Source organism: Macrobrachium rosenbergii, chromosome 20, assembly GCF_040412425.1.
Source record: "Macrobrachium rosenbergii isolate ZJJX-2024 chromosome 20, ASM4041242v1, whole genome shotgun sequence".
NCBI lineage: Eukaryota > Metazoa > Arthropoda > Malacostraca > Decapoda > Palaemonidae > Macrobrachium > Macrobrachium rosenbergii.
The window spans coordinates 29,226,472-29,239,321 of NC_089760.1; the positions used below are offsets into that span (position 1 = coordinate 29,226,472).

The window sequence follows — 12,850 nt, forward strand, 5'->3', positions numbered from 1 at the left end:
TCTACCATTATTATGGTAACTATGTACATAGGTGTCTACTTAAAACTGAAGGGAATTTTCTGCCTATTTACTGTTTGCCCTTATATGTCAATATATGTATCATTGTTATCATATTCGTCTATTTTTCATAATGCTTTTGTTGTTTTGCACCAAATGATGGGAATTTAAATTTGTAGAAATTTCTCATCGTATTAATGACCCCATTTTGATTGCTTCATATAAAAGCGAGTACGTGCTGAATAATAAAATAATAATAATGTATTAATTCAATATATATATATATATATATATATATATATATATATATATATATATATATATATATATATATATATATATATATATGTGTGTGTGTGTGTGTGTGTGTGTGTGCGTGTGTGTGTGTGTTTCTGTTTTTCAACCATCTCGCTAAGAAATGTCGTTGGTGTCTGATACAGAATTCATGAAAATTAATAACTTTCTTGTAGATACAAGTTTAGGTGTGGGACAAGGAGTGGCTTCCTTGTGGCACGCCTTTTTGATTCATATTCATTTTGGGAGATGGGCGCCGTTTTTTATGGGGGGTCCTAGAGGAGGCCACGTGCATCCTCTCCTTTCCTTGGTGCGTCCTACCCGGAGGTTGAGAGCGCCAAGGTCAACACCCACCGCCCCATGGCCCATGCTTACCCAAAGGCACTGAGGAGGCCTTAACTAGACAATCAGTGTTAACACCTACTAGTAATTGATCTTAACAGTTGTTACAGATATCTGTTTCATAGTTAGATGGGCAGGCCTAACTATTAGCCTCAATCTGGTCGCCAAACAATAAAACCCAAAGTCCCTTAAAAGGAAAATGGGATGGGCCTTGTTGCTACGTACTTTTAAAGCTGTATACCATCAGGATGTCATCATGGACGTCTATAAAACGTTCGTGATGTCACACTGTTAGCGTCAACTTACTTGGACTATGACCGGGTTGAGAATAAGTGACTGACAGCTACGCCCAGATCATATCAAAGGAATTCAGAATTGTGACAAAGTGATAAGACTATTAATGCACAATAGAGCTTACGATTACACGAAAGTATTTTTAGGTTGCATGATCGTAGCTTAATAAAATCTAAGTTTCATAATGAAAAACGTTTTATTCACGTACTTTTCTTTTATTATAGGAATTTTCCACTCGTTGGCACTGACACAACCATATATTCTGATAACATAAAAACATATAATATACTGGTTTAGTGTCTATTGAGGGCATAGGGAGGAAAGGATTTTAAATAATGCCTCGCGGCCGTTTGTTTTCTATCAGGAACATAATCTTCAGTACTTTTGTGATAGGGCATAGACTACGTTATTTGACTAGCCTATTGCTTTTATCATAAAAAAAATTATAGCATTAACTGTATTATTGGCCATGCAGAAGGGAGGACGATAGGCAGGTGAAAACTGAATATAATTTCGAACTTTTGGGTGGAAGGAAGAGAGGAAGACCGAGAGAGAGAGTTGGTTATATGAAGTGGCAGAAATTCTCCAACAGGTCCCTAATAAAGAGGTGAGTAGGTACAGTGATTGGCGTGTGCCAATGCCACATCTGTTCCGATAAATGAAACTAAGCCAGAAGTAGTTATCTGCACAGTGGATCATACTTGATTCAGCTGGTCGAGGATAAACGTCCTTGTGACTACTGGTTTGACGATCTCTGGAGATACTCGCACTAGACCGATATACACACAAAATTAGCAACTGCTCGACCAGTTATGCAGATACAGAGACAGAGATAGGGTAATCAACAACAAGCAGATGAACATTCGAGAAGCAAAGAATTTGACATGAAGAACCCGGTAGTCTCCACAACGAAATTCATCAGTTTGTGCTCGGAATGTAAGGACATCTATCCAAAGTTCGCCCTAGACCTTGAATTCAAACTGGGCGTTGGCAGAAGGAGCTTTGCTTTGACGCTTCAGGTTTTTTCGACGGGTGATAACTTACGTAACTCCTGAAGTCTCATGCTCCACTTGTTTCCCCTGCATGATTTTCTTCTCATTGTGCTTCTGGTAACCAACGATTTGGCTCAGTAACCACACCTCTCCCCAATTCACAGGCGCTCTTGAAAATAGAAAAGACGTTATTTGGCGCCGAGAAAGTAGAGGAAACTCATGCAATTTTCATTTGCAAACTGAATACCTGGCACCTCACTTCCCCGTTCTTGGTCAAGACTGTTGTTGTCTATAGCAATGGGTATAATAGAGGCCAGGGATGACCTTGGGATGGCAGACTTCTTCGGACTCATCATCAAACCGCCAGGGAAACTAGTCCACTCTTCTTCGCTAAGGAATCCGGGAGTCTTTGCGCATCTCCGCCATGCAGGTTAGTCGTGTTTACTGTCAGACCCATCTCCCCATATTGTTGGTCGAAACAACAACAAGACGTAATCGGGAGCATCTTTTACATGAAAAAACTAGAACAAAATCCTGTTTTAATTAAGATCAATATTTATGTTCTGGTTTTGTCCCCTATTCTGGACATATCATTGTCGTTGGGTTCCATACACGAAAATAGTTACTTTTCCAAGTTTAGATTATCTTCAGAGGTTATATAATGGACATGTATAGTAGTTCAACACTTTTTTTACTACTCGCATTACAAAAAATATGCTGTATTTGTAAAAAAAGGCAATCGCTAATACTTTTAGAAGAGTAAATTTGCCATGCTTTTGAAGTGCTCCGGAACATCAAACTGCAATGCAAAAGCATAAATATTGTAAGTGTAAAAATTAACACATAAATGACATAATTAAACCACGAACAAAATTAATATTGGCAAGACGAGGGGAACATAAAAAAAATATTATCAATATGACGAGTGGTTTAACTTCATTCAGATATTGCTATATTGTTATTTATTTCCTTATAATAAAGCGTCGGCCTAATATTCATTCGTCAATATGTAATGAAACTTGCATTGCTCTCATAACATATATATATATATATATATATATATATATATATATATATATATATATATATATATATATATATGTGTGTGTGTGTGTGTGTGTGTGTGTGTGTGTATATTTTATTTGCTATTTTATATATATGATATATATATATATATATATATATATATATATATAAAAACCGATATATATATTATTTGCTCTTTTCCATGCACTTTTCACCCAGAGTTTCCACACCTTGAAAAACCGAAATACTGGTGAGGTTGCTGGCCATGCACTTTTCTCTGACCAGCTGATGCCAGTCACCCCTTCAAATATACACTGATGGGCATTAGGCCTTATATATAACCTCTACCACTGGGTCAGTCATATATATATATATACATATATATATATATATATATATATATATATATATATATATATATATATATATATATATATATATATATATATATATATATATAGTGTATGTAGACACAAGAGCAACTGGTGATGGTGTCTCGGTGGTCACTTAATATTTTTTTCTAGAAGAGGAGTGAGAGGGGCAGGGGTGCCTTGGTTTCCCCTGGAGTGATTACATTTTGGGCATATTACTTATTACATATTACTGGTTTTATCCACCATAACTTTACATAATCTAAGAATCCTTACATACTTATAAGGACGAAGCTCTAACATCAGCTTTTACCTCTATTGTCGAATGCGGCTTATTAAAAAAAAATTATATATATATATATATATATATATATATATATATATATATATATATATATATATATATATATATATATATATGAAATTTTCATATACCACCTCCTTGTTTAACAGGTTGGGCAGGTTATGATGTCGCTATCCCTCTGGTCTGGCCCACCCCCGCTACAAGGCTCACACACATGTAAATATTTATATATCTTTGTGTTCACATGTCTGTGTATGTGTGAGTGTGTATGCAATGTGTGAGCCTTGTAGGTGGATGGGCCAGACCAGAGGGCTAGCGACATCATACCCTACCCAACCCGTTAAAGAAGGTGGTATACAAAATTTCATATATATGTATATATATATATATATATATATATATATATATATATATATATATATATATATATTTATATATATTCCATTAATCCACATTCCACAACTGAAGTAAAAGCTGGTGTTAGATTATCCAAAGTTATGGCGGATAAAGCCAGTAATATGTAATAAGCAATATGCCCAAAATGTAATCAGTCTAGTGGAAACCAAGGCACCTCTACCCGTCTCACTCCTCTTCTAGAAAAAATATTAAGCGACCACCGAGACACCCACCGCCTGCCTCAGGGACCCGCGTGAACACCAAACCGGTTGTTCTTGCGTCTGCACATTCTAATATACAATTTGCTTTTATTATAAAAAGTCTAATCGGCAAGCGGTCTTCTTCCCCACTACGTCCTTGATTCTTTAAACAATTCTATCGTAAATTTCTCTGGTATTCCACGTTGCCTTCAAGTATAACTTTAAAAAACTCTGAACACTCGATGCCCACTCCCTATCCTTTGTCAAAACTCACACTGCTCTTCACCTGCTATCCTCTAAATTATCTGACTAACTTCCTCAGCCACCACACTGGTATTGTCGTTTCCATATGCAGTGGATAATTTGACCAGAGGTTTTAGTATTTTTCGTCACGTTTGCCCTAATGACAAAACATTAATTTTTTTCTCTCTCTCTCTCTCATACACAGACACACACGGGGGGCAGAGCGCGTGCACACACAGACACTATATATATATATATATATATATATATATATATATATATATATATATATATATATATATATATATATATATATATATATATATATATATATATATATGTATATATATATAATATGTGTGTGTATACACATAATTATATATATAGATAGATAGATAGATAGATAGAAATATGTATATATATATACACATATATATGTATGTGTGTATGTTTTGTGCTTGTATGCATTTGATTTTGTTTATATTCATATTCCATGATCACTATCCTTAAATGAGTATTGTATGCAATACAAATTAGCTCAGCAAATCATTCTTATCCTGAAACTACTCTCTCTCTCTCTCTCTCTCTCTCTCTCTCTCTCCATCACAAGAAGCACAGGGCTCAGTCGCGAGCGAAAAAAGGATCAGCACGCCCGCTCCTGAAATCCTTATTGGGTATCTTGGGATGATCAACCCACAGGCGAAGAGAGCAGACAGGGATGGAGACAAAGAGAGATGACATTCAGTTATACGTATATCAGCGAGTAATATCAACTGATTCTTTAATGTAATACGACACTAATTTTTCATACTTATTAAAATGAAATTGTGCTCGGTGAGACGTGAAGACGGCACTGGCACTCTTCCTCCCGGACATACGTGTAATCGAATGCCATTTTTAAATAGTTACAATATTTCTCTTTTCTCTTAGTATTTTATTATTCTTCTTTTGTTCGTATTTCCAGTCCACTGTAAGAAGAGAGATAAGTGAAGATCTTATTTATGTTTGTTCGTTTGCAATCACTCTATCACTCTTAGATCTAAATCATATCTAATCTTTTTTATATCTTATTTTTTATGATTTTTTTTTGTTGTTGTTCTCACAGACCGCTCTGTGCGTGTTGTTATTGACCTGGGGCGCCTTTGCTGCCCCACCCAGTCTCAAGGCCGCTAGGAGCTATGCCGGTGATGAGACGGAACTGAATTCTCCCCTTGACTCAACCAAGGCTCTCCTGACGAAGGTCACCACCTTTATGAACCGCATCACCGAAATAACGAAGAATTCAGAAAAGCTGACAAGCGCCGAGGCCATGACCTTGTTGCCCGACTTCGTCGTGGAAGCCGTGAAACTTCGGGACGAACTCGAAGAGAATCCCGTCAAAAGCGAGGACCCAGAGGCGGTGCAGAGAGTCAAGGACATGATAACAATGTCTCTCCACATCTTCGCCCAGAAACACGACGGCCAGGGAGCCGCCCAGTCGGACGCCACCACCACCCAGGAGCCAGAACCTCCCGCGGAAATGACGGAGCAGCCAGAGGCCGCCGGGGAAGCTTCCACAGATGACTCCCAGCCAGAGGCGACGACGGTTCTCGTACCTGCCGAGGATGACTCTGAAGAAGAAGCCGAAGAAGAAATTGTAGAGGCTAAGAATGAAGTTTTGGAAGTTAAACCAGCACCAACGCCTTTCCCAGTAATTAGAAGACCATTTGTCCCCGTAAACAATCCCTTCTCAAACTCTCAGGCCTTCAGTTTCTCGAGCCCTATTCGCAGCCACGTGCAAGGTCCCGCTCCTGTCATCAAGCTGTTGCCTTCCGGAGGGTACTACGTATACTACAACCAAGGAAGATAAGAGATCTCACCTTTTGATTTTCTCACTGATATTTAGATATCACTAAGTTTAAGCAGTGCAGATCTGTACATGACGTGCATCTGTAAAAAAAAAAAAAAAAAAAGGTCCATTCAGTATAGGAAAGAATTAATGGAAAAATCATACAATTTTGTATATTTCTTTTATCTAGTAGCGCTGTATAAAATTATTGATGTATGTATGATTTTTCACTATATTCATTAAAAAAATTAAGTCAAAATGGCAAATTCTTGAAAATCAGGTAGAAATTGTATAATTTTTTATCTGCCTGAACCAACTTTCAAACGTCTGTTTACTAAATATCCACACACAGTTTGAAACCTGATATATTAAGCTAAGTGACATACCCATCAGAATTTGAGGACATACTCCCGTAATATCTCATTTAGCTTCTAAGTCATGCCATAAAAAAAGGACATTCATTGAATGAACTGGTGATAACATATCAATAAAAACGAATTAATTGACTAAAACTTACTGATCATAAAAAGTTTTTGGAGCTAGGAAAAAAGATGTCTGAATCCAGAATGTGATCATTGGTAAGGATAGTAGGTAATCATCTCATAAATGATTAAATTAGGTCTGGTTTTCTTCCAAAGGAGAATTCACAAGAACTCTCTGGTGGAGATGTATTGACACACATATAGTTTACATGCACACACACACACATATATATATATATATATATATATATATATATATATATATATATATATATATATATATATATATATATATATATATATATGTACAAATATATATATACATATATATGTGTGCGCGTGTGTATGCTTGCGTGTGTGTTTGAGTGTGTGGGAATATTCCCGAGTTTGTTTTTCTTTTTTGCATCGAGAGTGGAAAGATAACTAAAGCATATCCTGAAATGTTTATAGGTGGGAATCTGTATTCTTTCCATGAGGAGCCATATCACTTGCAGTATTATGAGTAAATTATTATACATTAAGGACTTTTATTTAGTATCCCCCAATTACTCATAGCCTATCGTAATTACGTGGTACTAAAATACTGATAGCCATAATATCATAAAATCCACTATTTCCAATCAGTCATCGAGAAAGATAAGATTGAGGACAATTTTCTTGATCAGAAAAATAGAATGATCAAGTTTTTAAGGTTTTAAATATATATATATATATATATATATATATATATATATATATATATATATATATATGTGTGTGTGTGTGTGTGTGTGTGTGTGTGTGTGTGTGTGTGTATACTGTATATATATTCCTGGTAGAAGACAAGTTTAGACCTGCAGTCATAATTGTTTTGTAATTTCCAGCCAGTAAGATACATGCGTAAAAATAGCAAAATGTTTGTCACTTGCGATATCTTGCTGAGTGTGCTTGAAGGTAATGTAGAAGAATGTTCGTCGTAAGATGTCAGTTCTGCTCATACATACATCAACGAACTTTCAGACCTTAGGTCTAAATATTTGGTCAGCACGCAAAGCAGGCATTGTCATAAGTTTTTGAGTTAATAAATAATTTTATGTCACCTCAGTGCATTGTTTAACATTTCAATAGATTTTATTAGGATTTAATTGAGATAATATGGAAGTAATAAAAGTGAACGTATTCAGTTCATGTTGGATTTTTTTTTTTTTTTTTTATTATATGACGATGAATGATCAGTCCGGACTGAAGCAGTAAAGGGGCAGTTTTGAGAACCACGGGAGCAGGCTTTAACGCTATCACTGAGCCGATGCTCAGTCCAACGTTTCCTACGTTCAGTGTTACTTGAAGGAGGGCGATACAGGTGCACAGGTCAGGGCACATACCTAAAGTCATTATAGGAGGGTAAGGTCTGGTTAGGTTAGGACACGGTTATGCTTTTTTTTTTTTTTTTGTCTGTGGAGTAAAGAACCCTGAATATTTCACGACTCTGATTAAAGCTAAAATAAAATTTCTTCCTTACAGCTTCTCGATTCTCGATTGGCAGTACCATTTTCCTCATAAAAAAAATGACAAGGATTTTAAGTTATGAGCAGAAACATTTAGTCCTCGTCATACCATTGAACATATCAGTTCAATTTTTTTTATTTCCTGGTAACGAATTTTTGTGTTATAATAAATCTAAACGAATCACAAAAATCTGCTCGAAATGTCTTTGAAATATCCACTCGATTTAAAAATATGATGAAGTTCAAGAATACTGTTCATCAAATTGATTTATTTCCGAATAGCTCTATTCATCATATATTGTAGATTTAAGCAGATAATCTAAAATGCGGCATCATAAGGAAAATTTTTAGAATTGTATGTGCCGGCTGTTTGGCGTAAAAAATAATTGAGTCCCCCTTCCTCAAACACTAAAAAAATGGGACGTTAAGGAATATGCCTTGCGCCGCCTATATCATGGTCAAAAATTGCTTGTAACGCAGTTTATTTTTTTTTTTTTTTTACCTAACGGGAGGGACTGCACATCATGTTTGGAGAAGCTTTTTGATGAATTTTTGTCAATAAGGATGTTATAAATCATGCGGCGGTCTAGATAATATACAAACCATGTTTCTGGAGAGCCGTTATATGGGTAACTCGCCATCGAGACTAATCGGCGCTTTGTTGTTGTCACATGAGAGCCAATCAGCGCTCGGACTCTCGAGTATTCACTATTCAGTATTCATTTAGTCACCGGAGTCTGGTGTATGTACGCAACTTTATCGCTGTTATCGATAGTATTATCAATTATCGAGCAATAAGATTATCGCCTTAATGATTTTAAACAACGTAGATACTATGGAAGCGTTCGATGTGGCCAGGCTGTACCCGGAGAGTGTGAAAAGAAGCGGAGAGGACAAAGGTGTGTGTCGGTGGGCTTCTAGCTTTTGGTAGGCTAAAGTTAAGGTTATTTTCGATGCTGTTTCGTGTTCAGATAATAGTGATGTGATGATATGAGCCTTTTCCAGCAACTGATCTTGTTGATAGTGATGGTAAAGAGTAAAGTAGCGAAATTGAAAATACGATGGTAAAGGAAAGCCTAGTACTAACGTGAAAAGAGGAGCAAAATTCACTATTATGACTGTTAAAGTAACAGCGACGCAACGAATGACGAGTGTGTCCGTCTCAGTAACAGTGATAGTGATACAGAATGTGATGGTGTATTTCCTCGTGCCACTAGCAGACCCATGCGTATAGACAAGTATTCCACCCCATCAGTTTTGAACCCAGTAACAGTCCCACCACCAACAGTGATTTCCTACCTGTGAAACCTTCTATTGATGTGGCTGAACACCCTGTACAACAGGTAAAAGGAAAATATTGTATATGAATAGTACACCAGAAACGTGGGCTGCTAATGTTGTTAAAAGACAAAAGAACCTTGGCTTGTCCCACCGAAAGTTTGTTAAGTAGACTAGGCCTAGTACTAAGAAAACTGTTCCCCAATATCGGCTTTCTCCTTGCTAAGAAGTATGCCCACAACACTGAGATCGGCTCACGAAAGCTCTTGCTGATAGGAAGCGAGCTAGAACAAGTGTATCCCATCCTGGACAAGAACAAAAACACAGAGTGAACAAATATCTGTTGCTTCCAGTGCCATAAAGACCGCCTAACTCTGTGACGATGAGTGGGTCTGTGTTGCCGTGGACTTACAGTAGACCATGCCATGCCCTCGTCTTTCTGTCAGGTCGGCGTATAACAAACTGCCGGGCTCCCCACCCCGCCCTTTTTGTTGATGGTACCAGCCTGTCTATGGATTAATGCAACTGACTACTCTGCGAAAATAATAAACAAGACAAGAACTCAATTTTGGTGAGTAAAACTGTTTTTTTGCCTTTGGTCACCTTTTTTTCATGCCGTTTCATCTATTACTGTAGTAAGTTTTTCATGCATTATTCGCTATTATCTTTATCATTATCAGTATTCACAAGTTTGTAAGGATTATTAAAAACATAGTTCATGTTTATTGATGAAAAGTGGCTGTGTGACAATTTTTTGGAAATTTTTGGAATTTTTTTTGCATTAATCGCTATTATTTTCGTCATTACTCATTGTTCTCAGGTATGTTGGGATAATTTTCAGTATAGGGCTTACTCCATATTCATTAATGGTTATTAAATATATGTGCTTCAGACAGTATTAGCCTGGCAAAATTTTGTACACTAATCAAAATTATCTTCATCATTACTTACCTGCACATTTTTGCACATATTTCCAAACTAATAATCTTTTTCAAAAATTATTACATTGGTGTAATTTACACAGAATCACCTTTAAATTAAAAAAAAATGTAAGGTCACAGCATCGTAAATAGCGATGTTATCGCGAATGAAAACCGCTGATTTAAAATGGAGATTTGCTCAAATTTTAAGAAATGTCGTATGGCTTGTTTCTCGAGTGGCACATGTAGTTAATCTAGGATTCGTCTGGCAACATGACTGTTATCGGAGAAGTTCTAGTCAATAGGTCCATGACGTTAATAATCAAGATTCGTTGATATATATATATATATATATATATATATATATATATATATATATATATATATAAATATATATATATGTATTATGTATATAATATATATATATATATATATATATATATATATATATATATATATATATATATATAATATAAATATATAATATATAATATAAATATATATATACATATACAGTATATATATATATATATATAATATAATATAATATAAATATATATATATATATATATATATATATATATATACACATACATATATATATTTATATTATATATATATTATAAATAATTATATGTATATATATCTGTACATATAGCCTATATATATATATATATATATATATATATATATATATATATATATATATGTGTGTGTGTGTGTGTGTGTGTGTGTGTGTGTGTGTGTGTACATAAAAGTTCCTACTATTCAATCAACCAAATCACAGACTCCTGCTGACAGCTGATGGTAATCCCTCAGCAACATGCAACCGCTGCTTTATGGTTATCTTAACACGACCACCATCAATAAATTCTTCAGTGCTTGTCTGACATTCCGGTTTCGTCTCGCTAACTTATTTTATGGCCATCCCAAATGGATTTACAGACGCTTCGATTTTACTTGGCATCATGAACAATCTCAAAAAATGTGAATCCAGCGGGGGAAGGAATCTAATGACTTCGCTGAATTACTACTAGTAGACATTTTTGCCACATATCGTATTCCAAATTGGCTGTTGAGTTTCAGATTGGTTGTGCTTATAATTTGTTATCGTATTCTTTCTTTAGTTTTAATGACCTAATTCTCCTTCGACTTTAATATTTCGGGTAATTGACTGCTTAGCCTATTACCCACTTAGTATAGCTCCTGTGTCTTTTCATGCGTATTGACTTATCCCTTTTCTTGGAGAAGTGAACAATAACTTATGAAACTTCAGTCATTGCACGGGTGAGAAAATTGTCGACACTGTGTTCACCCAGCAAAAATAATTACCAACTTTAGAGAATGAGCATCCAGGATTTTGTCACATGCTCCACATTCGCTTCGTATAAGGAGGCATGAAGCATAAGTAGATGTTCATTCACAAACAAGGGTACAGTCATAACATTCTTCAGATTTACTGAACGTTTATAAGATTAAGAACCCATGCTGGTATAAAGTCAGCTTAATCTAAAGTCACAAGAACATTTTCAAAATTATATAGATCATTTCATAGACGTGATGAGAACATTCTATCCATCTTTACAAAAGTATAGCACTCCTAGCTTCCCTACACTTTCAAAATCAATATTATGATTATATTTCTTAGAATTATTGAGTGCTTTCAGAAGCACCTATCGTCTAGTCACTTACTTCATGATGTTGGTATTCATTTTGAAAAATTTGGTGTCTCGTATCTGGAGCTTTTGAAAAATTTGGTGTCCCGTATCCTGTAGCTTTTGAAAAGTTTGGTGTCTCGTATCCTGTAGCTTTTGAAAAGTTTGGTGTCCCTTTGAAAAGTTTGGTGTCCTGTAGCTTTTTTGAAAAAAGTTTGGTGTCTCGTATCCTGTAGCTTTTGAAAAATTTGGTGTCTCGTAAAGCTTTTGAAAAGTTTTGGTGTCTCGTATCCTGTAGCTTTTTTGAAAAAGCTTTGAAAAATTTGGTGTCTCGTATCCTGTAGCTTTTGAAAAGTTTGGTGTCTCGTATCCTGTAGCTTTTGAAAAATTTGGTGTCTCGTATCCTGTAGCTTTTGAAAAGTTTGGTGTCTCGTATCCTGTAGCTTTTGAAAAATTTGGTGTCTCGTATCCTGTAGCTTTTGAAAAGTTTGGTGTTTGGTGTCTCATCATCCTGTAGCTTTTGAAAATTTTGGTGTCTCGTATCCTGTAGCTTTTGAAAAGTTTGGTGTCTCTCGTATCCTGTAGCTTTTGAAAAGTTTGGTGTCTCGAAGCTTTTGAAAAGTTTGGTGTCTCGTATCCTGTAGCTTTTGAAAAATTTGGTGTCTCGTATCCTGTAGCTTTTGAAAAATTTGGTGTCTCGTATCCTGTAGCTTTTGAAAAATTTGGTGTCTCGTATCCTGTAGC

General features: G+C 35.6%; 1 protein-coding gene across 1 annotated transcript; it reads left to right on the top strand.

The window, feature by feature from the left end:
- The first annotated feature begins 2,173 nt into the window (after window positions 1-2,173).
- LOC136848939 (uncharacterized) lies at window positions 2,174-6,707 on the top strand. Its single transcript, XM_067121755.1, has 2 exons — window positions 2,174-2,349; window positions 5,565-6,707. Exons 1-2 carry the CDS (start codon window positions 2,344-2,346, stop codon window positions 6,306-6,308), a joined length of 750 nt encoding a protein of 249 aa, XP_066977856.1. The 5' UTR covers window positions 2,174-2,343; the 3' UTR covers window positions 6,309-6,707.
- Window positions 6,708-12,850: the final 6,143 nt, after the last annotated feature.